This window comes from Chiloscyllium plagiosum, unplaced genomic scaffold (assembly GCF_037043375.1).
Source record: "Chiloscyllium plagiosum isolate Xiang-an unplaced genomic scaffold, Cpla_swu_hap1 HiC_scaffold_36, whole genome shotgun sequence".
Classification (NCBI taxonomy): domain Eukaryota; kingdom Metazoa; phylum Chordata; class Chondrichthyes; order Orectolobiformes; family Hemiscylliidae; genus Chiloscyllium; species Chiloscyllium plagiosum.
The window spans coordinates 362,390-386,008 of record NW_028270174.1 but is presented as its reverse complement, the minus strand read 5'-3'; the positions used below and the strand labels follow the sequence as shown (position 1 = coordinate 386,008).

General features: G+C 42.6%; 1 protein-coding gene across 4 annotated transcripts in view; it reads left to right on the top strand.

Moving 5' to 3' along the window:
* Nucleotides 1-23,619, top strand: part of slc49a3 (solute carrier family 49 member 3) — a 98,159-nt gene that overhangs the window by 51,771 nt on the left and 22,769 nt on the right. For 3 of the 4 annotated variants that reach the window (XM_043674549.2, XM_043674546.2, XM_043674548.2), the window contains exons 6-7: nt 4,853-4,969; nt 10,065-10,217. In XM_043674549.2, the coding sequence (XP_043530484.2) occupies nt 4,853-4,969; nt 10,065-10,217 (270 nt within the window). The remainder of the gene's footprint in view (nt 1-4,852; nt 4,970-10,064; nt 10,218-23,619) is intronic. The other variant, XM_043674547.2, reaches the window with a different exon arrangement.

The window sequence follows — 23,619 nt, the reverse complement described above, 5'->3', positions numbered from 1 at the left end:
GAATTCAGACAACACTTGATGAAAGTGGTTAGATCTCTCCTGTCCTCACGGACTCCATGTCAGGGTAAGAACTTTTCAGATCCGGTGTAAGAGCCCCTTAACTCAAATATTTTCATTTAAGCGATGTTGAAGTGTTAACTAAGTAGGATATATTTACCTGCAGAAAGATGATCACCGTGATGATGAGAAAGAAAAAGCTGGAATTTACGCAGCAGCTCTGGCAGAGACCTAAAATCATATTTCTGTTTCTCACCGCAAATGTAGTGCGACTGAATAATTCTTGTTTTGTGATTCTTCTTGATTTCCAGCACCTACAGTCTTCTGCTTTAGTAACAGTGATGAATAGTACTGAAGCTGATGCCTGTGCAAATCCCTTGGTTTTTTTAGACATGATTTGCTCTGACAAATGCTCGAGCTTGCTTTAGCAAAACGTTACAAGGCTTTGCAGTATGGTTTGCCCTGGTAGTTTGTGCACAGCAAGCAGTAGCTGCCTCTCAGCAGGTTAATATTCCACACATGGCTTAGATGGAGCCAGTTTTACTCCGGAAAGTTGTAACCGATGATTGGACACTGGTTTACAGTGGCGAGATCATGAGCTTGCTTTCTATATCCCAGTTAGAGTCTTAGTTTTAAAGCACAGAGAGAGGCTCTTTGGCCAATGTACTTGCACTATTCATCAAGTGCCTCTCTAATTTTGTCCCATTTTCCAGCACTTGTTCCATAGCCTTGTATTCTGCGACATTTCAAGTAACCATCTAAATAGTTCTCAAAGGTTGCAATGATTATCGTATCTATTATACTTTCAGACAGCAAGCTCTAGATGTACACAAATACAGTTTCCACAAATACCCCCTCAGTCTCCTGCCCACCATCTTAAATCTATGTCCCCTAGTGATTGACCCTTCCACTAGGGGAAAGGTTTCTTCCGAATAGCCCTATCAATGTCTCGTAATTTTGTACATGTCAAGCAGCAGCAGCAGCAGCACCTCTCATTCCCCCCCCCCCCCAGCTCCTGTCTTCTCTTGTAAGGAAATTAACCACAGCTTATACAGTTTTTTTTATTGCTGTAATGATCCACAATGCAGCTGGGTTCTGACTCTATTCCTTAGAAGCCATTACTTCCACTGTTTTCCAACACAGGAAAAATGTTCTTGAGTGAGTTGCACTGTTAGACTTTCCTGGCTGCATACCTATCTCCCATCTGACTGTTCACCTATTCCTTCCCTGACAGCACTTTCTTAGGCTGCGGTGTGGCCACATCTAAAAGCACACTCTCCACGTGCCTCTCAGGCTTGCAGATGTACTGCAGTGCTGAAACTGAGCAAACTGGTGGTTTTACTTGTCCATATGGTCATTTGGACTGCCAGGAGTACATTTTTGATTTCCTGTATAATGCTGACTGTAATGACACATGAGACTGAGCTCCCCTGTCTCACATTTAGCTTAAAAATGTCTTGCCCTAAGTTTCAGCCAAGTAAATAATTAATTGATAAATGCAGGAGAAACAGCAGGTCTGGCAGTACCTGTGTAGAGAGAGACAGAAAGAAACAGTTATTGTTTTGAGTTCAGAAGTGAAGAAATAATGCTATGGGACTGTTGATAGAATTGGGTGGGAGTGTGTCTGTTTTATTTTTTGTTCCTCTGAAGATTTTGATAAAAGCATTTTGCAATTAACTGAACTCATTGCCAAACACAAGCCAAAAATGGATTTACAATAAAGAATCTTGTATTCTTATTGCCTTATGAATGAGACTAAATTAACAATATTTCTGTGTCTTTGCTTTTTCTGTCATCTAACTTCTAATTTTAGGTTGCAGTTGATCACAAATAAAATGGATTTTGTTTAATTTGCTTTTAATTTGCAATAAAAGGAGCAAGTGGTGGAGAAGTTTAGCAGGGTTGGCAATATCACTGGAAAGAGAAACAGTTAACTTGAGTTGAACATGACCTTTTCTTCAGAACTCACCAGTTCATGTTTTATGTCCAGTATGATTCTTCAGATGAATTCTGAACACAAGTTAACAGAAACCAGTGTTGCAAAAAGTGTGTTACTGAAACATTTTGTCATACATTCAATGGAAAATCCAAGAATGTTAAGTTTCCAACAATCTCAACAATGTACAAATACAGGAGAAGATAAATGCTAATTAGTTAAGTTTATTTTGAGGCATTCCCATGGAGATAAGAACTGGTGATATTGCTGCACTAATCCAGAGACAGTAATCCAGAATCACAGTGTTTATTCTGGGAAATGAGTTCAAATCCCACAATGACAAATAATGAAATTTGAATTCAATAAAAAAGATCCTAGGAATGGCGGACATTGTCAATTATCATAAAAACGCAGGTGGTTCATTCATGTCCTTGAGGGAAAGAGCTCTACCATCCTCACCTGGTCTGCTTTACATGTGACTCCAGACTCTCAGCAATTTGGTTGACCTTTGGCAATTAAGGGTGGCAAATAAATGCTGGCTTAGCTAATCATGGCCACATCTGTGGGAAAAGAAAAGAATTATAGGTTTCTACTGTTCCTGGGTAACTCTGGAAAATGCGTGAGGCATTTTCCTTTTGCTTGCGGGTTCCTATGAATAGATCCACAGAGGCCTTCAGTATAGAAAAAGGCTCTTCTGCCCATCCAGTTTGTGACCATCAAGAGCAAATACCTAACTATTCTAATCCCACTTTTCAGCACTTGGCCCATAACCTTTCTATTCCTTAGCACTGCAAGTGCACATTTTAAAACAACTAAAATGGTACAAAGGTTCCTGCTGCTAACACCCTTACAGGCAGAGAGTTGCAGATTCCTGTCATACTCTGGATGAAAATATTGTTCCTCAAATGCTCCCGATCTCTCCTCCCCACACCAAAGCCTCCTATCCCTTACCTTTAGCCAATACCCTTGGTTATTTATCTCTCCAACATGGGGAAAATTTCTTCCTATCTACAGTGTTCTACGCCCCTCATAATTTTATATCTCAATAGTGACCCTCTGTCTCCTCTGCTCCAAGAGAAATAACCTTAATGTCCCCAGTCTCTCTTTACAACTAAAACTCTCTAGCACAGGTAATATCCTGTAAGTCTCATCTGCACCCTCTCCAGTGCAACAGTATCCCTCCCATAATGTGGATTCCAGAACTGCAAAAATGTTAAACAAAACCGTTGATGCTAGAGATATGAAACAAAAACAAAGTGCTAGAGAAACTCAACAGATCTGGCAGCATCTGTGGAGTCTAAAGTTAATGTTTTCAGCCCCATGGCTGTTCGTTAGATCTGGTTGTGTCCATGGTCAGTTCTGACAAAGGTTCACTGGACTCAAACATTAATTCTGTTTTTCTCTATTCCGTGGTCATACGTTGCTTCTAGCAAGAGCCAAATTGAGTTCAACTGATTCTCAAAAAAATGTTATTGGTAAAGCTGTTAGTGTACTTGTGCTTTTCTCAGTTGAAGGATATGAGTCTTGTCTGGGCTAGCATTTATTGGCTATTCCCATTGCTCTTAGGTGATGGTCTTCCAGTTGCTTTTTTGAACTCGAAGTGCACACCGTAGGTGGCGTTTGGGGAAGGTGTTTGAAGATTTTGCTCCAGTGGTGAAGAAGAAATGGCAGTGTATTTCCAAATCAGGATGTTATGTGACTTCAAGGGAAACTTGCAGCTGGTGGCCTTACCATGCATTTACTGTCTTACCCTTCCAGATATTAGAGGCCACTGGAAAACGTTGTTGAGTCACTACAGTCAATCTTGTAGATGGTGTGGACGATTACTACTTATATCACTGGTAAAGATATTGAATGTGGTGCCATTCAAGTGATCTTCTTGATCCTGGACAGCTCAAGCTTCTTGAGAGCTGTTGGAACTGCACTCATCCAGGCAAATGGGGAGTAGTCTTATCACACTGTTCACTTGTGAGTTGCAGATGACCGACAGAAGATTGGGGGAGTTGGGTAGTAAGTTATTTGGTGCAGGTCTTTTCCCTGAGCTGCTCTTGTAGTTGCAGTATTGCACAGCTAATCTGTTCATTTTCTAACTTTTTGATTGTTCAGCAAGCACTGTACATTTATAGATTCTCAACTAATGGTAGATGCTTTGTACGCAAGGACTTCTCTTCCAGAAGAAGGTACTAGGTGTTTACATTGAGACAGTGTCCTCTGTTTATTTGCTAACAGAGGTACCCTTTTGAATCAAGTTCAGCCAAATACTGAGAGGTTGGGTTATAAACAGTTGTGCTTCGGACTGATCGACTGCCAAGATAAAATTGGACTGGGGTCCCAAGGTATCCAACCTGATGAAGATTTCTACTTGGATACATGGTCCAAGTGATCCACGTTACTGTGGAAGTTGGCTTTGAGAGGAGTAGGGTTTCTAAGATATTCTTGAAAGTTCACAGACAGTTATTCTATCAGGATTTGGGAGTAGATGGGAAGTTCTAAACACTAAGCCATTGTGATTGACCACAGGAGTGCAGGTGTGAGCTTGTGTTTGGAATGGAAAGACTAAATTGAGTGTCATTAAAATGAAGCTGCAAGGGAGAAGGCTTGGAAAATGTACACTACTCAAATTCAAACTTTTCAGACTGGGGAATGGAAAAGGTTGAAAGTAAATCTGTTCTGTATTTTAAAGTGCAAGTTGCTGCAAAAAGTGTGTAATCAGTTCTACTTCCATATTGTTATAGTCATACCTTTAAAATGTGAAATCTTTTTGTGTGATCTGTTCACCTATTAACTGGAAGTTCAAGTATCTTTTTAAAATGGGATTGTAAACTAGCCAGGAAGTCTGGAACTAATTTAAAGCATGTTGTACTTGGTATGTGAGCTTATTGACATGTTCTAACTTGTGTTTTGATTTTTAAATTGCAGTTGTTGAAGAACAAGGCGTACCTGATCCTGATGGTCTGTTTTGGGGGAGGAATTGGTGTTTTTACTTCTTTCTCTGCACTCCTACAACAGATTCTGTGTGTTAGGGGATATTCAAATGTAAGACCACGTTTACATTCTCCTGTTTCTTGCCCTTCTAATTTTCAGTTGAGCAAAATATCAGCTTTGTTTGGGAATGGATCTAGTTATTCCATTTGGGGTATGGGGACATTTTTGCTCGAACTCTTATTTTGTTTTATGCACTGATTGGTTTGTGGCCTTATCATGAAATTGACACCTTTTAAGAGAAACTCCGTTTATTGCTCTTTCTTTTGAAATTATGAATGTGGATGTTTAGGTACTGCAATCATTTTAACTTTGAAATTTCCATAAAAAATGAGAATGGTGGCGGCGGGGTGGGGGGTGGAAAAGGGGAGGAAATACAGGGCAGTGAGCTCCCAAATAGTTTCCTCTGGATCTATTGGCCACCTCTGGTTTCTCATCTTTGTGCTGACACCCAGCAATATCATCCAAAGGCATGTTTCTGCATGTATGCCAAGATGCCTAGCTATCTCACCATCAGTCTCTTTACCTCTGCTGTTTCCAAGTTAGCAGGTTCCACGTATGACATTCAGTATTGGATGAGCACAAAATTTCTCCAACCAATTATTGAAAATGTTGAAGTTGTTGCTTCCAATGATGAAATCTGTTGTGTGGACATCAACTCCATCACTGTCCTGGCGCATTAGCTATAGCTAACAGAGGTACTCTTTTGAATCAAGTTCAGCCAAATACTTGATAATATTACACTTATAATATTAGATTAGATTACATTACATTACATTACAATGTGGAAACAGGCTCTTCGGCCCAACAAGTCCACACCGACCCGCCGAAGCGCAACCCACCCATACCCCTACATTTACCCCTTACCTAACACTACGGGCAATTTAGCATGGCCAATTCACCTGACCTGCACATCTTTGGATTGTGGGAGGAAACCGGAGCACCCGGAGGAAACCCACGCAGACACGGGGAGAACGTGCAAACTCCACGTTCCATGGCCGAAGGTGAACTTCCTACTACATTTGCACTATCACCAGATCATTGATTTCCACCTTTGGAAAATCACCTAACTCTATCCCCTGCCTCGGCTTGAATATTGCAAATGCCCTCCTTCGTGCCTTTGTTAATTTTTGGCTTGACTATTCCAATGCACGTTTTAAAAATTCATTCGTAGGACATGGGTGTTGCTGGCTTGCCAGTGTTTATTGCCTGCTCTGACTGCCTTTAATCAGAGCCTTGCTAAGCCATTTCAAAGGGCAGTTAAGTCAATCACATTGTTGTGTCTTTGGAGTCCCATGTCAGCCAGACCAGGTGCAGTTGGCAGGTATCCTTCTTGGATAAGACTAGTAAGCCATCTGGTTATTCGCCGGCATTCTATCATCTGTAAAATTGAACTTATCTAGCCTTCTGTTCATGTGCATGCTGACATCAAAACTTGTTCACTCATTACCTTGTGTTCACTGTCATTTTGGTTCCTGGTTAGGCAGCGCTTAAATTTTACAATTCCCATCGTTTTTCAAATCCCTCTAATTGTTGCAGTTGCGGTCTCAAGTACCCAAATCCTGATGGCCTTCATTTTGGAGTCTTAAAAGAAGTAGTTTGTGAGATAGTTGATATTTTTTTTAAATGTTCGAAAACTCCTTCAATTTGGAAGATTCCATTAGATTAGAAGAGAGCATATATAACTTATGTTTGCAATTTGTATAAATGATCTGGATGATGGATTGAAGATATGGTTGCCACAATGTCCTGATGACAAAGGTAGGAAAATAAGCTGCAAAGAGGGTATAGGAGACAAAAAAAATTAATTGCTAATAAATGAAAAATAGTGGACCTGGCTTGAGGGGCCAAATGAAGCCTTGCTTGTCTGTTTGTATTACCTTGCCCCTCTTAGCTCTGTATATTTTCCAGCTGTGTTACTTTCATGTACCTAAACTTTTCTGATACTGGATCAAATAATTCAAAGCTGGGCGCTAGATCTTCCATTACAAGTGTCTTTGAAAGAGGAAATTAAGTTAGGTTGCACTGTTGATTCCAAGCATTGCATTGCATTTGCTGATCTGAGTAGTAGTCCAGGGGCCTAATGGAAACCATTTATTTAGAGCTAACAAACAAATAGATGCATTGCATTGTTACATACATTCTATTGGTCGCCAACTAGTGGGATAGATATAGAACAATGCAATTGCTTGAAAATTACAGGGAAGATTAAATGCAAAGGAGGATTTTTAGTTATCCTGCTAAAGACAGGGCAGTAATAAAAGACAGGGGGGGTAAGAGTTTTTCAAAGAATTTAGAATGTTGTGTACGTTTTTGGTTGCCACGCTTAACGAAGGATGTGGAGGCTTTGGAAAGGGTGCAGAAACGAGTCACCAGGATGATGTATGACTTGGAGAGTGTTCGCAATGAGGAGACATTGGACAAATTGCTTTGTTTTCACTTGAATGTTGGAGGCTGAGGGTCCTGATGGAAATTTATGAAGGAATGAATAGAATTGTTTGTCAGTCTTTTTCTCAGCATCGAAATGTCAGTTACTAGGGGACATTAGTTTAAGGTAAAATGGTCCATGTTTAAAAGCGATGAGGCATTTTTCCCTCAGGATGGTAAACGCCTAGAATGTGCTACCAGAGGAGTTAGTGGAGACAGATATGATAGCATCATTTTCAAAGGCATATTGACAAATCTGTCAAGGGAACAGAGGGATATGAACAATGTAGTGACAAAAGGTTTTTAGTTTAGAAAGGCAACAAATGTTGGTGCAGACTTAAGGGTCTGTTCCTGAGCATATTCAGCCTCTCCCTGTAGCTCAAATTGTCCAACCCTGGCAACATCCTTGTAAATCTTTTCTGAACCTTTCATGTTTCACAACATCTAAGTTCTGAATTGGAGGAAGGCTAACTTTGGGACGGTATTAGGCAAGAACTTTCAAAAGTTGGGGCCAGATGTTTGCAGGTAAAGGGACAGCTGGAAAATGAGAAGCCTTCAAAAATGAAATAACAAGAGTCCAGAAACAGTATATTCCTGTTCAGATGAAAGGCAAGGTTGTCATAACATCAAATCATTATGGTGCACTTGCTCTTTAAGCGAGTATCATTCATAATGCCAGTGGTCCTGCTTTTTTCCCCAAATCCTTGCACGTTATCTACATCCAGATAATATGTCTGAATTGTTTGATCACACACTTTTTTATGCAGGAAGACATTTTACTGAGGCAGTGAGAGAATACATTTTGGAGGTTTGTACATCAATTGATACAATTCTAATTGTATTTGCCTGTGTTCTTGAAGAAAACCAATATTTTAGGCTGGCAACGCGTTCCAGATGCCCACCACCCTCAGTGTGAAGTACTTGCCGCGTGTATCCCCCTTAAACGTTCCACGTTCCACCTCTCACCTTGAACATGTGACCTCTCGTTATTGAATCCTTCAACTTGAGAAAAAGCTTATCTCTATCTACTTTGTCTATATTGTCTATACCCTTCATGATTTTGTAGACCTCAATCTCCGTTTTTCGAATGAAAGCAATCCTAACCTACTCAACCTCTTCATAGCTAGCACCTTTCATACCAGGCAACATCCTCCTAAACCTTCTCTGCACCCTCTACAAAGCATCCACATCCTTTTGGTAATGTGGCAACCAGAACTGTGCACAGTATGGTAAATGCAGCCGAACCAATGTCTTGTTCGTGTACAATTTTGGCACATTTGTGTTCATTGAATTTTTAATATCTTTAACAAGTATTTAAAATATCTTAGTTTTTGGTATTTGTGCCAGTTTTTATGTAGGAAAGTTCTCTATTTAATTAGTGAACATTTGTAGCTCATTCTTGCAGTACATGAGCTGAATTTTCAGATTTCCTGGCAAAAAAAATTAGTTATCGATTTCCACCAATGTCAAATGAGCAAATATTTCAGATAAAATTGGCATTCTTTTTTCTTAACTCACTGGCTATCAGGGATATAACTCTAAAGAATAAATTGTGTTGACTGGATCAAGTATCAATGGAGTAATTTAGAGAATAGTCACTAGAGTCACACAGCACAGAAAAGGCCTGTTGGCCTATTGTGTCTGTGCCCACTTAGCTGTATGAATCCCACTTTCCAGCACTTGATCCATAGACTTGAATAGTATGACATTTCAAGTGCTCTAAAGGTTGTCAGTTTTCCCAACCCTACTCCACTCCCATGCAATGCAATCCTATTCCAGATTCCCAACACTGAGTGAAATAACTTTTCCTTGAGTACCCTGTAAACCTCCAGCTCTTTACTTCAAATTTATGCCCCTTCACTGTTGACCCTGTGACTAAGGGAAACAGCTGCATTTGATCGTGATCAAAGTATTCTGTTGTTTAGATGAGCGGGCTTTGGTGGTGGTGGGGGGGGGGCACAGAAACAAACAAATCCACAGCTCCTTGGATAAAAGAAAATGAAGGATGAAACAGAATTTGTGTTTCTGAAGTTGGATAATACAATTTTTATAAAAGCTGACGATAGCATTGATAGTAGCTTTTGGGAGTGGCTGCTCAGGAGGTACCCGACACCGCTTTGGGAATGGAGTACATGGTTTGTAAATTTTGTTGACTTTCACATTCATTCATTACTCAAGTGTTGGGCCTTGCAATGATGCCTTTCAGAGTTTTGGTCAAAGGAGCATTTGACTAAATAGTGGCAAAAAGATGATATACAGGAACCAAATAGAGTACTAATCTGTTGGAGGAAAGTCAGGCAGTGTGAAAGTGATGAATACACAAACCATCCAATTACAGAAGCCATCAACTTGTAATCTGTTTAAACAAAATCTTGGCCAGTCGCTTGTTGAATTTGAATAATTAAGGATTAAAAGGGGTGACAAAAGCTGTATTAATGTACAGTTCAGTGAGTACCTGGTGGACACTCTTGATGGTTGAGACTTGTGCTTGAGCCTGTGCTTCATGCAGTTTGTTCATACTAAGAGATGAAAGCTGCATTATCTGAAGATATTTATTGTTTGAATTTGATTCTTGAAGGAGTATTTTTGCGCAGAGTGAATCTTTCGAGTCTGGTGATAAGGTTCAACCTGGATGTTATACAGTCTGATTAATGTTACAGTTCCTGTGTGCAAGTATAACTTGTTTGTCATTTGTGAACTGTAAAATCTGTTTGTGTTACAGACTTTTGCTGGACTCTGTGGGGCCTTGTTTATTGTATTTGGAATCTGTGGTGCATTTGTGCTCGGGATGTATGTGGATAGAACAAAGAAGTTTATGGAAACCACCAAAATTAATTTTTGTTTGACTGCTTTTGCCACTATTGCTTTTGCACTGGTAAGTATTTCTTCGATGTTACTGATACACCTTAATCACAGTGAAAACTTAGAGAGCCAACATCGGGAATCTGTTGCCTGAAGTTCCTCTGATTTTACCATTATAATTTCTAGATTATTTGATGAAACCAACTGGCAGAGATGAGCTTGCTTGCACTGCCAAAGGTATGTGAAGGGATGTACACCAACTACCTGGTTAGGCACTGGTGAGGCCCTGGATTTATAAAGAGTGGTCAAATAGACTTTGAGTCCACATAGGTCAGTGGTCACTAATGTGATCAGAAAGTGGAGTTTGGTAAAGGAGACTGTACAAACATCTGAATTTTGGATGATTTGAAGATTGGGAAGCTAGCCTGAAAAGTATTGCATTAATCAAGTCAGGAAGTAACAGTGGAGATACTTTCCAGTCAACCTGTTCAGAGATGTTATTATGCATCTCGGGAGCAGGTGGGACTTGAACTCAGACTTCCTGGTTCAAAGATATGGACATTATCAATGTGCTACAAGATCTTTGCAAGTGACAATGGAATGCATCAGGTTTTAATGGCTGTCTAGAGTTAGCAGTAGGCAGTCTTTGTGATGGTAATGACCTCAAATAGGTCACTATGCTAACAAAGTTTTTTTTCAGATAATGTCTGCTGATACCAGCAACTGCACATTCAGTATGATCATCAATATAGCTAACCCAGAAACACTCCTATATCAACATGTAAAATATTAATGATGTAATTCATCAAGGCCATGATGTACATGCTCCTAGAAGAGAGAGGTATTGGAACAGGGTTCAATGGGGGAAGGAGGGAAGAGAGTGACGACATGGGTTGAGGACAGGGAAGGGAAGCTGACGATATAGAAAATAGGAGCAAGCCTATTTAATTTGGCCATTTTGAACCTGCTCTACCATTCAGTATGATCGTGGCTCTTTGTCCAAATCCATTCCACCGTGTTTTCCCCATAGCCTTTTGATTTCTTTAACCCTAAGAACTAAGCCTAACTTCATCTTGCAAAAACTCGATATCTTAGCTTCATCCCCACACTGTGGCAGAGAATTCAAGGGCTCAACACATTCTGGGTGAAGAAATGTTGCCTTCTCTCAGTTCTAAATGGCCTCCCTTGTATCTTTAGGCTGTGAGCTTAAAAATGTATTGCTGGAAAAGTGCAGCAGGTCAGGCAGCATCAAAGGAGCAGGAGAATCGACGTTTTAGGCATAAGTCCTTCTTCAGGAATTTTGATGCTGCCTGACCTGCTGCGCTTTTCCAGCAACACATTTTTAAGCTCACAGCCTAAAGATACAAGGGAGGCCATTTAGAACTGAGAGAAGGCAACATTTCTTCACCCAGAATGTGTTGAGCCCTTGAATTCTCTGCCACAGTGTGGGGATGACTGACATATGAAGAGGGGCCAGAATCTGTTTTTAAGGAGTATATTCACTGCTGTATAGAAATAGTGCGAGGGAGGGATCTCACAGAAACAAATTCCAACAGATAGGGTAAATGCAAGAAGGAATTCTTAATGCCCAGCGAGTCCAGAACCAGGATCACAGCCTCAAGAGGGAAAAAATGAGGACTGCAGATGCTGGAGATCAGAGCTTAAAAATGTATTGCTGGAAAAGTGCAGCAGGTCAGGCAGCATCAAAGGAGCAGGAGAATCGACGTTTTAGGCATAAGTCCTTCTTCAGGAATTTTGATGCTGCCTGACCTGCTGCGCTTTTCCAGCAACACATTTTTAAGCTCTGATCTCCAGCATCTGCAGTCCTCATTTTTTCCCTCTTGAGGCTGTGATCCTGGTTCTGGACTCGCTGGGCATTAAGAATTCCTTCTTGCATTTACCCTATCTGTTGGAATTTGTTTCTGTGAGATCCCTCCCTCGCACTATTTCTATACAGCAGTGAATATACTCCTTAAAAACAGATTCTGGCCCCTCTTCATATGTCAGTCTTACTATCCCAGCCATCAGTCTGGTAAACCTTTGCATTTGCTCCATAGCCAGAGTGTTCTTCCTCTGACCAAAATTGCCCACATTACTCCAGGTGTGGTCTCAACAAGGGGCCCTGTACAATTGCAGCAGGGCATCCATACTGCTTTTCTAGAATCCTCTTGCTACAAAGGCCACCATAGCATTTACTTTCTACCTGCTGCACTGGTATGCTTCTTTCAGCAACTGGCGTATAAGGGCACCCAGGTTTTGCATATTCCCCTCTCAATTTACAGCTATTCAGATGGTATGCATTTGTGTTTGTGACCAAGGTGCGTAACTTCACACTTATCCAAATCTCACAGTCATCAATGCATTCTTCTCTATTCACCTTCCAACCCAGTTTTATTGTCACCTCCAGGCTTAGACATAATACTTTTAGTTCCCTAATGTAAATCATAACCTTACATTCTGAATAGCTGGCTTCCAAGCATTGAGCCCTGTGGTACTACATTAGTCATTGCCTGCCATTTGGAACAAGACCCATTTATTCCTACCCTTTTTATTTCCTGCTACCAATTAGTTCTCTCTACGTGTCAGTACTATCCCCAATTCTATGTGCTTTAGTTCTAATGTAAAACCTTATCAAACACCTTCTGAAAATTCAAGTAAACAACATCCACTGACACCCATATCAAGTCAACACTTGTATCTTTAAAATTCCAGTAGATTTGTCAAGTGTGGTCTTGCTCTTGTAAATTCATGCGAACTCTGTCTGATCCTGTCACTGTTCTCCAAATGCTCTGCTGTTAATCTTTTATAAATGGATTGTAGCATTCCCTACTGCTGATGTCAGTCTAACCAGTCTATAAGACCAAAATATCATAAGCAAGAGGAACATAAGTAGACCATTTGGCCCATCGAGCTTCCACTGCCAATCAATAGGATCATGGCTGATCCAACATTTCTCATGACCGGTTATCTGCATTTTCCCTGAACCCTTGATTCTCCTACTGATAAAGAATGTCTGTTTCAGTATTAAATATACGCAAAGACTCTGCCTCCTTAGCTCTCTCTGGCAAGGCGTTCAAAGACAAACTTCTGACAGAAGAAATTCCTCCTCATCTGAGTCTTAAATTGGTTCCCCTTTTTGTCTGACAATGTTTCTCTTCATGGGAGAGTCTAGAGACATTCTCTCAGCACTTAGCATGTCAAGCCTTTTAAAAATTGTTTGTTTCAGTGAGGCCACCTTGTTCATAGATTCATACACAGCATAGCACAGAAATGGCAGGTGGAGTCTGCACCAACTACTAAAAGTATGCTAATCCCAATATCCCTGAATGTTATTATATTTGAAGTACTCGTCCAAATACCTTTTTAAAGGTTGTAAGTTTTCCAGCCACCACCACCTTCCCAGGTAAGTGCATTCCAGTTTCCCACTACCTGCTGAGTCACGACGATTCTTCAATATCTCCACTGAATCATCTTCTCCTTACCCTAAAGCTTACTAAACCAGTTTCTGATCCATCTCACCAAGTTTCCCTGAATTCCATGTGTTTTAAACTTCTAAATCAATCTTCCATGTGAGACCTTGTTAAAAGCTTTGCTAAAATTCTCAAACTACATCAACTGAACTTCCCTCGTCCGCATACTTGTTCAAATTTTCAAAAGATTCTAATTTGTTTGGCATGATCTCTCTCTACTGAAAAATGTGCTGCTGGAAAAGTGCAGCAGGTCAAGCAGCATCCAAGGAGCAGGAGAATCGATGTTTTGGGCATAAGCCCTTCTTCAGGAATGAGGAAAATGTGTCCAGCAGGCTAAGATAAAAGGTAGGGAGGAGGGACTTGGGGGTGGGGCGTTGGAAATGCGATAGGTGGAAGGAGGTCAAGGTGAGGGTGATAGACCGGAGTGGGGTGGGGGCGGAGAGGTCAGGAAGAAGATTGCAGGTTAGGAAGGCAGTGCTGAGTTCGAGGGATTTGACTGAGACAAGGTAGGGGGAGGGGAAATGAGGAAACTGGAGAAATCTGAGTTCATCCCTTGTGGTTGGAGGGTTCCTAGGCGGAAGATGAGGCGCTCTTCCTCCAACCGTCGTGTTGCTATGGTCTGGCGATGGGATCGTAGGATATGTGGAACAGTCCATCTTCCGCAGCTACACTGGCACCACCCCCCACCTTTCCCTCCGCTACATCGATGACTGTATCGGCGCTGCCTCGTACTCCCACAAGGAGGTTGAACAGTTCAGCCACTTTACCAACACCTTCCACCCCGACCTCAAATTCACCTGGACCGTCTCAGACTCCTCCCTCCCCTTCCTAGATCTTTCCATTTCTATCTCGGGCGACCAAATCAACATGGACATTTACTATAAACCGACCGACTCCCACAGCTACCTAGACTACACCTCCCAAAACGCCATCCCATATTCCCAATTCCTTCGTCTCCGCCGCATCTGCTCCCAGGAGGACCAGTTCCAATACCGTACAACCCAGATGGCCTCCTTCTTCAAAGACCGCAATTTGCCCCCAGGCGTGGTCGACGATGCCCTCCAATTCCCGCCCCTCCGCCCTTGAGCCCCGCCCCTCCAACTGCCACCAGGACAGAACCCCACTGGTCCTCACCTACCACCCGACCAACCTCCATAAACAGCGTATCATCCGCCGTCATTTCTGCCACCTCCAAACGTACCCCACCACCAGGGATATATTCCCTTCCCCTCCCCTATTAGCGTTCTGAAAAGACCACTCCCTCCGTGACTCCCTCGTCAGGTCCACACCCCCCACCCACCAACCTCCACTCCCGGCACCTTCCCCTGCAACCGCAAGAAATGCAAAACTTGCGCCCACACCTCACCCCTTACTTCCCTCCAAGGCCCCAAGGGATACTTCCATATCCGCCACAAATTCACCTGCACCTCCACACACATCATCTATTGCATCCGCTGCACCCGATGTGGCCTCCTCTATATTGGGGAGACAGGCCGCCTACTTGCGAAACGTTTCAGAGAACACCTCTGGGACACCTAGACCAACCAACCCAACCACCCCCGTGGCTCAACACTTCAACTTCTCCTCCCATTCTACCAAGGACACGCAGGTCCTTGGACTCCTCCATCGCCAGACCATAGCAACATGACGGTTGGAGGAAGAGTGCCTCATCTTCTGCCTAGGAACCCTCCAACCACAAGGGATGAACTCAGATTTCTCCAGTTTCCTCATTTCGCCTCCCCCCACCTTGTCTCAGTCAAATCCCTTGAAATCAGCACTGCCTTCCTAACCTGCAATCTTCTTCCTGACCTCTCCGTCCCCACCCCACTCCGGCCTATCACCCTCACCTTGACCTCCTTCCACCCATCGCATTTCCAATGCCCCTCCCCCAAGTCCCTCCTCCCAACCTTTTATCTTAGCCTGCTGGACACACTTTCCTCATTCCTGAAGAAGGGCCTATGCCCGAAATGTCGATTTCTCCTGTTCCTTGGATGCTGCCTGACCTGCTGCGCTTTTCCAGCAACACATTTTCAGCTTTTTTCTCTCCTGTTTAATATAGAGTCATAGAGATGTACAGCATGGAAACAGACCCTTCGGTCCAACCCGTCCATGCCGACCAATATTGGTTGGAGGATCTGAGCTATAGGGAGAGGCTGAACAGACTGGGGTTGTTTTCCCTGGAGCGTTGGAAGCTAAGGGGTGACCTTATAGAGGTTTACAAGATGATGAGGGGCATGGATAGGGTAAATAGGCAAAGTCTTTTCCCTGGGGTCGGGGAGTCCAGAAGTAGAGGGAATAGGTTTAGGGTGAGAGGGGAAAGATATAGAAGAGACCTAAGGGGCAACATTTTCATGCAGAGAGTGGTACATGTATGGAATGAGCTGCCAGAGGAAGTGGTGGAAGCTGGTACAATTGCAACATTTAAAAGGCATTTGGATGGGTATATGAATAGGAAGGGTTTGGAGGGATATGGGCTGGGTGCTGGCAGGTGGGATGAGATTGGGTTGGGATATCTTGAAGACTTTGATCAGATCTTCTAAATTCTAAAGAAAACAGGCCCATTTAATTTCTCCTCACAACTTTAACTCCTGAAGTCCAGGTGTCATTCTTGTAAACCTATGTGATACAGCCTCGAAGGCCTTTATATCCTTTCAAAGGTATGGTACCCAGATCTGCTCGTAGTAATCCAAATGGGGTCCAACCAGAGTTTTGAATGACTGCAGCATTTCCTCTGCATCTTTGTATTCCAGACCTCTAGATGTAGAGGCCAGTATTCAATTAGCTTTCTTTCATCTGTTTCTACACCTGCTGATATTTTAAAGATTGATACACCTGAAACCCCAAGTCTCTTTGGGCATCCACTGTATTTAACTTCATATTCACATCTTCTCCCTCACAAGTGAAACTGACACAAAGTATTAATTTAGACATCTTCAGTCTCTGTGTGCACTTTGTCCTTATCAAGCTCTACTCATTTCCCCAGTCATCTGTTTACCCTGAATGCGTCGAAGCCTCCCAGAGAGCTTTAGTGGGTGAGGGAGATCTCCCTATTGGAATCGCTGTCTTCCCTGGTTCTTTCCCTGAGATTATTCAATTGCCTGGAATAAAATTCTTACAAGCAGTCTATTAAAGGTTTAGCACATTTATTTAAACACTTACTACAATATCACAGTTAGAGTAACAAGACTCCAAGCCCTAGTCTAAGCAGAGGTTCTAAAACCTCAGCAGAGTAGCGGTATTAGCACTTACCAACCTCGTGCATTCTCGGACTACTCTGAAAATGGCACTCTCAATCTTTAGTATTAATACAGTTTTTGCCCACTAAACATGTCAATCAAACTCCTACTGATGAACGTGATATTCTCACCACATTCCTGCTGTGCTTGTGATGAACTTTCATCACATGACTAGAATAGTGATAATGAAACTGCCCTTGTACTGACTTGGGTGATGACATAAAGTGTTGATCTCCTATAAAGTTTGGTCACATCTTTATCACCTCATGCCCTTTGTTTAAACCTGATTGCTGACATTTTTGTCTTAAACGCATTCCTAATTGTTTTCCACCTCACGCACTTGGTCAGTAAACTCTTCATTCAAACCCCTATTGTCTTTCCTCATCGGTATTTGAAGTGATCTGTCGAAGGCTTTTGTTCCTCCTTAATGACAAATGTTTAAGTTTCGTAGCTGCCGAAACGTGTTCTTGGTACAGAGCTGGACTTGCTGCTTTTCCCAGCAAAGCTTGAAACCTTTATTTAAGTTATTTAATATTTTTTCCTTTTGCTTTATTCCTAACATTGTTTGGTTTCTTTAATTCTATGTTTTCCCTTCGTGTCCTTTCTCAAATGTACCTGTAAAATAACTTAAAATTTCCTTCATTTTACCTGCCATTGTTCATTCTTGACCTCTTGTTGCTCCTGTAATTTCCTTAAGTTTCCCCTTGCACATTCTGTACTCTTCTAGAGTTTCTGCTGTTTCCAACCTCTGGGATCTGTCATAATCCTCCCTTTCTCCCTCTACCCAGTCCTCTAAGTCCTTTGATGGTCAGGGTTCGCTGGAGTTAGTCTTACCTTTGTCTTTATTGGAGCATGTTGGCCCTGTGCTCTCCCAATTTCCTCCTTGAATGTGTACCAAAGTTCTGACACAGATTTTCCTAAATGTATCTGCTCTCACTCCACTCTGGCCAAATCCTACCTAATCTTATTAAACTCCATCTCCCCTCCATTTAGAACTTTGATTTCAGGCCCATCCTTGTTATGGAACAGGACAATCTTGAATCTAATGGAATTATTATCGCTGACTGCAAAATGGTGCCCCACTGAAAGTTGACCCTCTTGCCTGGCTTAATTACCAACAGTTCAGTCTCCAAGACTTGTGGTATCTTTTATGTATTTGCTTTTTTTTAAAAAACTGTCCTGGATGCATTTTAACAATTTTGCTCCCTCTAAACCTTGCACACTCTCTGGCAACCCCCAGTAATGCTGAGGAAGTGAATCCCTTATTACCATATTTTCACTTCTACTTTCACTTGTACACTTCTCTGAAATTTGCCTACCTATCAATTTCTCTGACTGTTACAGAACCAATTATATACTCCCAGCAAAGTGATTGCTCCTTTTTCATTTGTAAGTTCATATCCAAATGGATTTATTTATTGTTCAGTCATAAATGTAGAACATAGAACAGAACAGTGCAGTACAGGCCCTTCGGCCCTTGATGTTGTGCCTACCTTTTATCCTACATACCCTTCATTGTACTATCTTGCATGTGCCTATCCAAGAGTCACTTAAATGTCCCTAATGTATCTGACTGTGCTACTGTGCATTCCACAAACCCACCACTCTGTTTAAAGAACCAATCTCTGTCATCTCGCCTAAACCTTCCCCCAGTCACCTTAAAATTATGCCCCCCTACCCCCCACCCCAATGTGATAGCCTTTTCTGCCCTAGGCAAAAGTCTCTGGCTATCCACTCTATCTTTTCTCTGCATCTTGTACACCTCTATCAAGTCACCTCTCATCCATCTTTGCTCCAATGAGAAAAGCCCTAGTTACCTCAACCTTTCTACATTAGACCTGCCCTCCAGTCCAAGCAGCGTCCTGGTAAATCTCCTCTGCACCCCCTCTAAAGCTTCAAGGAGGAGATAACTGAATAATTGGAAAAACAAAGCCCAATTCAGCAGTGTCAGCGTGGTTTCATGAAGGGCACATCATGCTTGACAAACTTGCTGAAATTCTTGCAGAACCTTTTGGCTTTGATCTTTATCATCATTACCTACAGGAATAGTGCCAGAAGACTGGAGGATATCAAATGTTGTCCCCTTATTCAAAAAGGGGAGTAGAGACACCCCTGGCAATTATAGACCAGTGAGCCTTACTTCAATTGTGGATAAAGTGTGGGAAAGGATTATAAGAGATAAGATTTATAATCATCTAGAAAAGAATAATTTGATTAGGGATGGTCAACATGATTTTGAGAAGAATAGGTCGTGCTTCACAAACCTTAGTGTTCTTTGAGAAGGTGACCAACAGGTGAATGAAGGTAAAGTAGTTGATGTGGTGTATATGGATTTTGGTAAAGAGTTTGGTAAGGTTCCCCATGATAGGCTTTTGCAGAAAATATGGAGGCATGGGACTGAAGGTGATTTAGCAGTTTGGATCAGAAATTGGCTAGCTTAAAGAAGACAGGGTGGTGGTTGATAGGAAATGGTCATCCTGGAGCTCAGTTACCAGTGGTGTACCGCAAGAATCTGTTTTGGGGCCACTGCTGTTTGTCATTTATATAAATGACCTGGATGAGGGCGTAGAAGGATGGGTTAGTAAATTTGCGAGTGACACGAAGGTCAGTAGAGTTGTGCATAGTGCAGAAGAATGTTGCACGTGACAGAGGGATTTAGGCTACAGAGCTGGGCTGAGAGGTAACAAATGAAGTTTAATGCAGAAAAGTGAGAGGTGATTCACTTTGGAAGGAACAACTGGAATGCAGAGTACTGAGCTAATGGTAGGATTCTTGGTAGTGTAGATGAGCAGAAAAATCTTGGTGTCCATGCACATAGATCCCTAAAAGTTGCCACCCAGGTTAAGGTTGTTAATAAGGCATATGTGGGGTGTTAGCTTTTATTGGTAGAAGGACTGCGTTTCGGAGCCACAAGGTCATGTTGCAGCTGTACAAAACTTGGGTCGCCGCATTATAGGAAGGATATGGAAGCATTGGAAAGCGTGTAGAAGAAATTTACTAGGATGTTGCCTGGTATGGAGGGAAGGTCTTGAGGAAAGGCTGTGAGGGACTTAAAGCTGTTTGCGTTGGAGAGAAGAAGGTTGAGAGATGACTTAATAGAGACATACAAGATGATCAGAGGATTAGTTAAGGTGGTCAGTGAGAGCCTTTTTCCTTGGATGGTGATGGCTAGCACGAGGGGACGTAGCTTTAAATTGAGGGGTGATAGATATAGGACAGATGTCTGAGGTTTCTTTACTCAGAGTAGTAAGGGCATAGAACGCCCTGCTTGTAAGAGTAGTAGAATCGCCAACTTTAAGGGCATTTAAATAATCATTGGATAAACATATGGATGATAGTGGAATTATATAGGTTATATGGATGTCAGATTGGTTTCACAGGTCGGCATAACATTGAGGGCCAAAGGGCCTGTACTGCGCTGTAATGTTAAATTAAATTAGATTACTTAGTGTGGAAATAGGCCCTTCAGCCCAACAAGTCCACACTGACCCACCGAAGTGCACCTACCCAGACCCATTCCCCTACATTTACCCCTGCACCTAACACTACGGGCAATTTAGCATGGCTGATTCACCTAACCTGCACATTTTTGGACTGTGGGAGGAAACCGGAGCACCCAGAGGAAACCCACGCAGACACTGGGAGAATATGTGCAAACTCCATACAGTCAGTCGCCTGAGGACAATGGGGATCCGGTGGATATGGTGCACCTAGACTTCAAGAAGGCATTTGACAAGGTGCCACAAACTTAGGGCATTAATGTGGACTTCACCAGTTTCCTCATTTCCTCTCTCTCTCTCTTCCCCCTCTTCTTCCCCGCCCTGCCCCACACACCTTAACCCAGTTCCAATTTTCCAGCTCAGCACCATCCTCATGACCTGTCCCATCTGTCAATCTTCCTTCCCACCTATCTGCTCCACCCTCCTCTCTGACCTAGAGTAGTGATAAACGGCTCCATTTCGGAATGGCAGGCAGTGACCAGTGGGGTACCGCAGGGATCATTACTGGGACCGCAGCTTTTTACAATATATATTAATGATATAGAAGATGGTATTAGCAATAACATTAGCAAATTTGCTGATTATACTAAATTGGGTGGCAGGTTGAAATGTGATGAGGATTTTAGGAGATTACAGGGTGACCTGGACAAGTTAGGTGAGTGGTCAGATGCATGGCAGATTCAGTTTAATGTGGATAAATGTATGGTTATCCACTTTGGTAGCAAGAACAGGAAGGCAGATTACTACCTAAATGCAATTAATTTTGGAAAGGTGCAGTACAGAGAGATCTGGGTGTTCTTGTACACCAGTCAATGAAGGTAAGCATGCAGGTACAGCAGGTAGTGAAGAAGGCTAACAGCATGCTGGCCTTCAGAACAAGAAGGATTGAGTATAGAAGCAAAGAGGTTCTTCTGCAGCTGTACAGGGCCCTGGTGAGACCACACCTGGAGTACTGTGTGCAGTTCTGGTCTCCAAATTTGAGGAAAGACATTCTGGCTATTGAGGGAGTACAGCGTAGGTTCACAAAGTCAATTCCTGGAATGGCGGGATGACCTTGCGCTGAAAGACTGGAGTGACTGGGCTTGTATACCCTTGAGTTTAGAATACTGAGAGGGGATCTGATTGAGACATATAAGATTATTAAAGGATTGGGCACTCTGGAGGCAGGAAACATGTTTCCGCTGATGGGTGAGTGCCGAACCAGAGGACACAGCTTAAAAATACGGGGCAGACCATTTAGGACAGAGATGAGGAGAAACTTCTTCACCCAGAGAGTGGTGGCTGTGTGGAATGCTTTGCCCTAGAGGACAGTGGAGGCCCAATCTCTGGATTCATTTAAGAAAGAGTTGGATAGAGCTCTTAAGGATTGTGGAATCAAGGGTAATGGAGATAAGGCAGGAACAGGATACTGATTAAGGATGATCAGCCATGATCATATTGAATGGTGGTGCGGGCAGAATGGCCAACTCCTGCACCTATTGTGTATTGTCTATTAGCTTTACCCCCACCTCCATCCACCTCTTGCACTCTCAGCAACCTTCTCCCCAGCCCCATCCCTCTCCCATTTATCTCTCCTCTCCGAGGTTCTCAGCCTCATTCCTGAAGAAGGGCTCTGGCCCGAAACGGCGATTTTCCTGCTCCTCGGATGCTGCCTGACATGTGCTTTTCCAGCAACACACACTCCTCTCTCAGGATAAAGAGGTCCTTCTCTTGACGGTGAGCTGTAACTAGTGGGCTGCCGTAGGGTCCAGTTCTCACAATCACTATAAATTATCTGCAAGTAGGGACAGAGTGAAACATAGCAACGTTCACAGATGATACTAAAATAGTTGGGAAAGCAGGCTGTGACAAGGCGATATAGAGTTTATAGACGGATATTGTGAGGCTCAGAGAATGGCCCAGAATCTGGCAGATGGCGTTTAATCTGGATAAGTGTGAGGTTGTCCATTTTAGCTGAGAAAATGCAAAGGCAAATTATTATTTAAATGCAAAGCAGATTCAAAGTGCGTCGGTGCAGGAGGGTGTGGGTGTCCTTCTGCATGAATTGCAGAAAGTGGGTATACAGATGCAACATATAATAAAGGTAAATGGAATCCTGGCAATTATGGCAAACGGACTGAATTATAAAAGTAAAGTGTTGTTCAAATTATATAAGGCATTGGTGAGACCATACCTGGAATATTGTGTCCAGCTTTGGCCTCCTTACTTGAGGAATGATGAGGTGGCACTGGAGGCGGTTTGTGGGATGTTCACCGTATTGATTCCAGGGATGAAAGGACTATGGTATGAAGAGCAGTTGAATAGCTTGGGCTTCTACTCGCTGGAGTTCAGAAGAAGTGGGTGGGGGGTGGGGAGAGGATCTGCTTGAGGTACGTAAAATGTTAAAGTGATTGGTAAGGTGGATGCTGATCAGATGGTACCCCTTGTGGAGCAGTTGAGAGCCAGAGGGCATAGGTAGAGAAAGAGGGAGGTTCAAAACTGAGATAAGGAGAAACTACTACTGAGAGTTGTGAATCTATGGAACTCACTGCCCCAATCAATAGATTCAAGAAAGAAATAGATATGTTTTTTGATGAAAAGTGGGAAAAAGGACGACATGGAGCAGGCAAGAACGAAGAGTTGAGACCAGCATAAGATCAAGTGGAGTGACTTTGAATTGCTCTAATGCCTGCTTCTGCTAATTCCTATGTTGCTTTATTTGGGATTGCACCTAAATTGGAAGGGGACTAATATACTGGCAGGGAAATTTGCTAGAACTGCTTGGGAGGATTTAAACTAGTAAGGTGGGGGGTGGGACCCAAGGAGATAGGAAAGGGATCGATCTGAGACTGGTACAGCTGAGAACAGAAGTGAATCAAACAGGCAGGGACAAGGTAGGACTAATAAATTACACTGCATTTATTTCAATGCAAGGGGCCTAACAGGGAAGGCAGATAAACTTGGCATGGTTAGGAACATGGGACTGGGATATCATAGCAATTATGGAAACATGGCTCAGGGATGGGCAGGACTAGCAGCTTAATATTCCAGGATACAAATGCTATAGGAAGGATAGAAAGGGAGACAAGAGAGGAAGGGGAGTGGCATTTTTGATGAGGGATAGCATTACGGCTGTGCTAAGGGAGGATATTCCTGAAAATACATGCAGGAAAGTTATTTGGGTGGAACTGAGAAATAAGAAAGGGATGATCACCTTATTGGGATTGTATTATAGACCCCCCCCCCCCCAATAGTAAGAGGGAAATTGAGAAACAAACTTGTAACGAAAT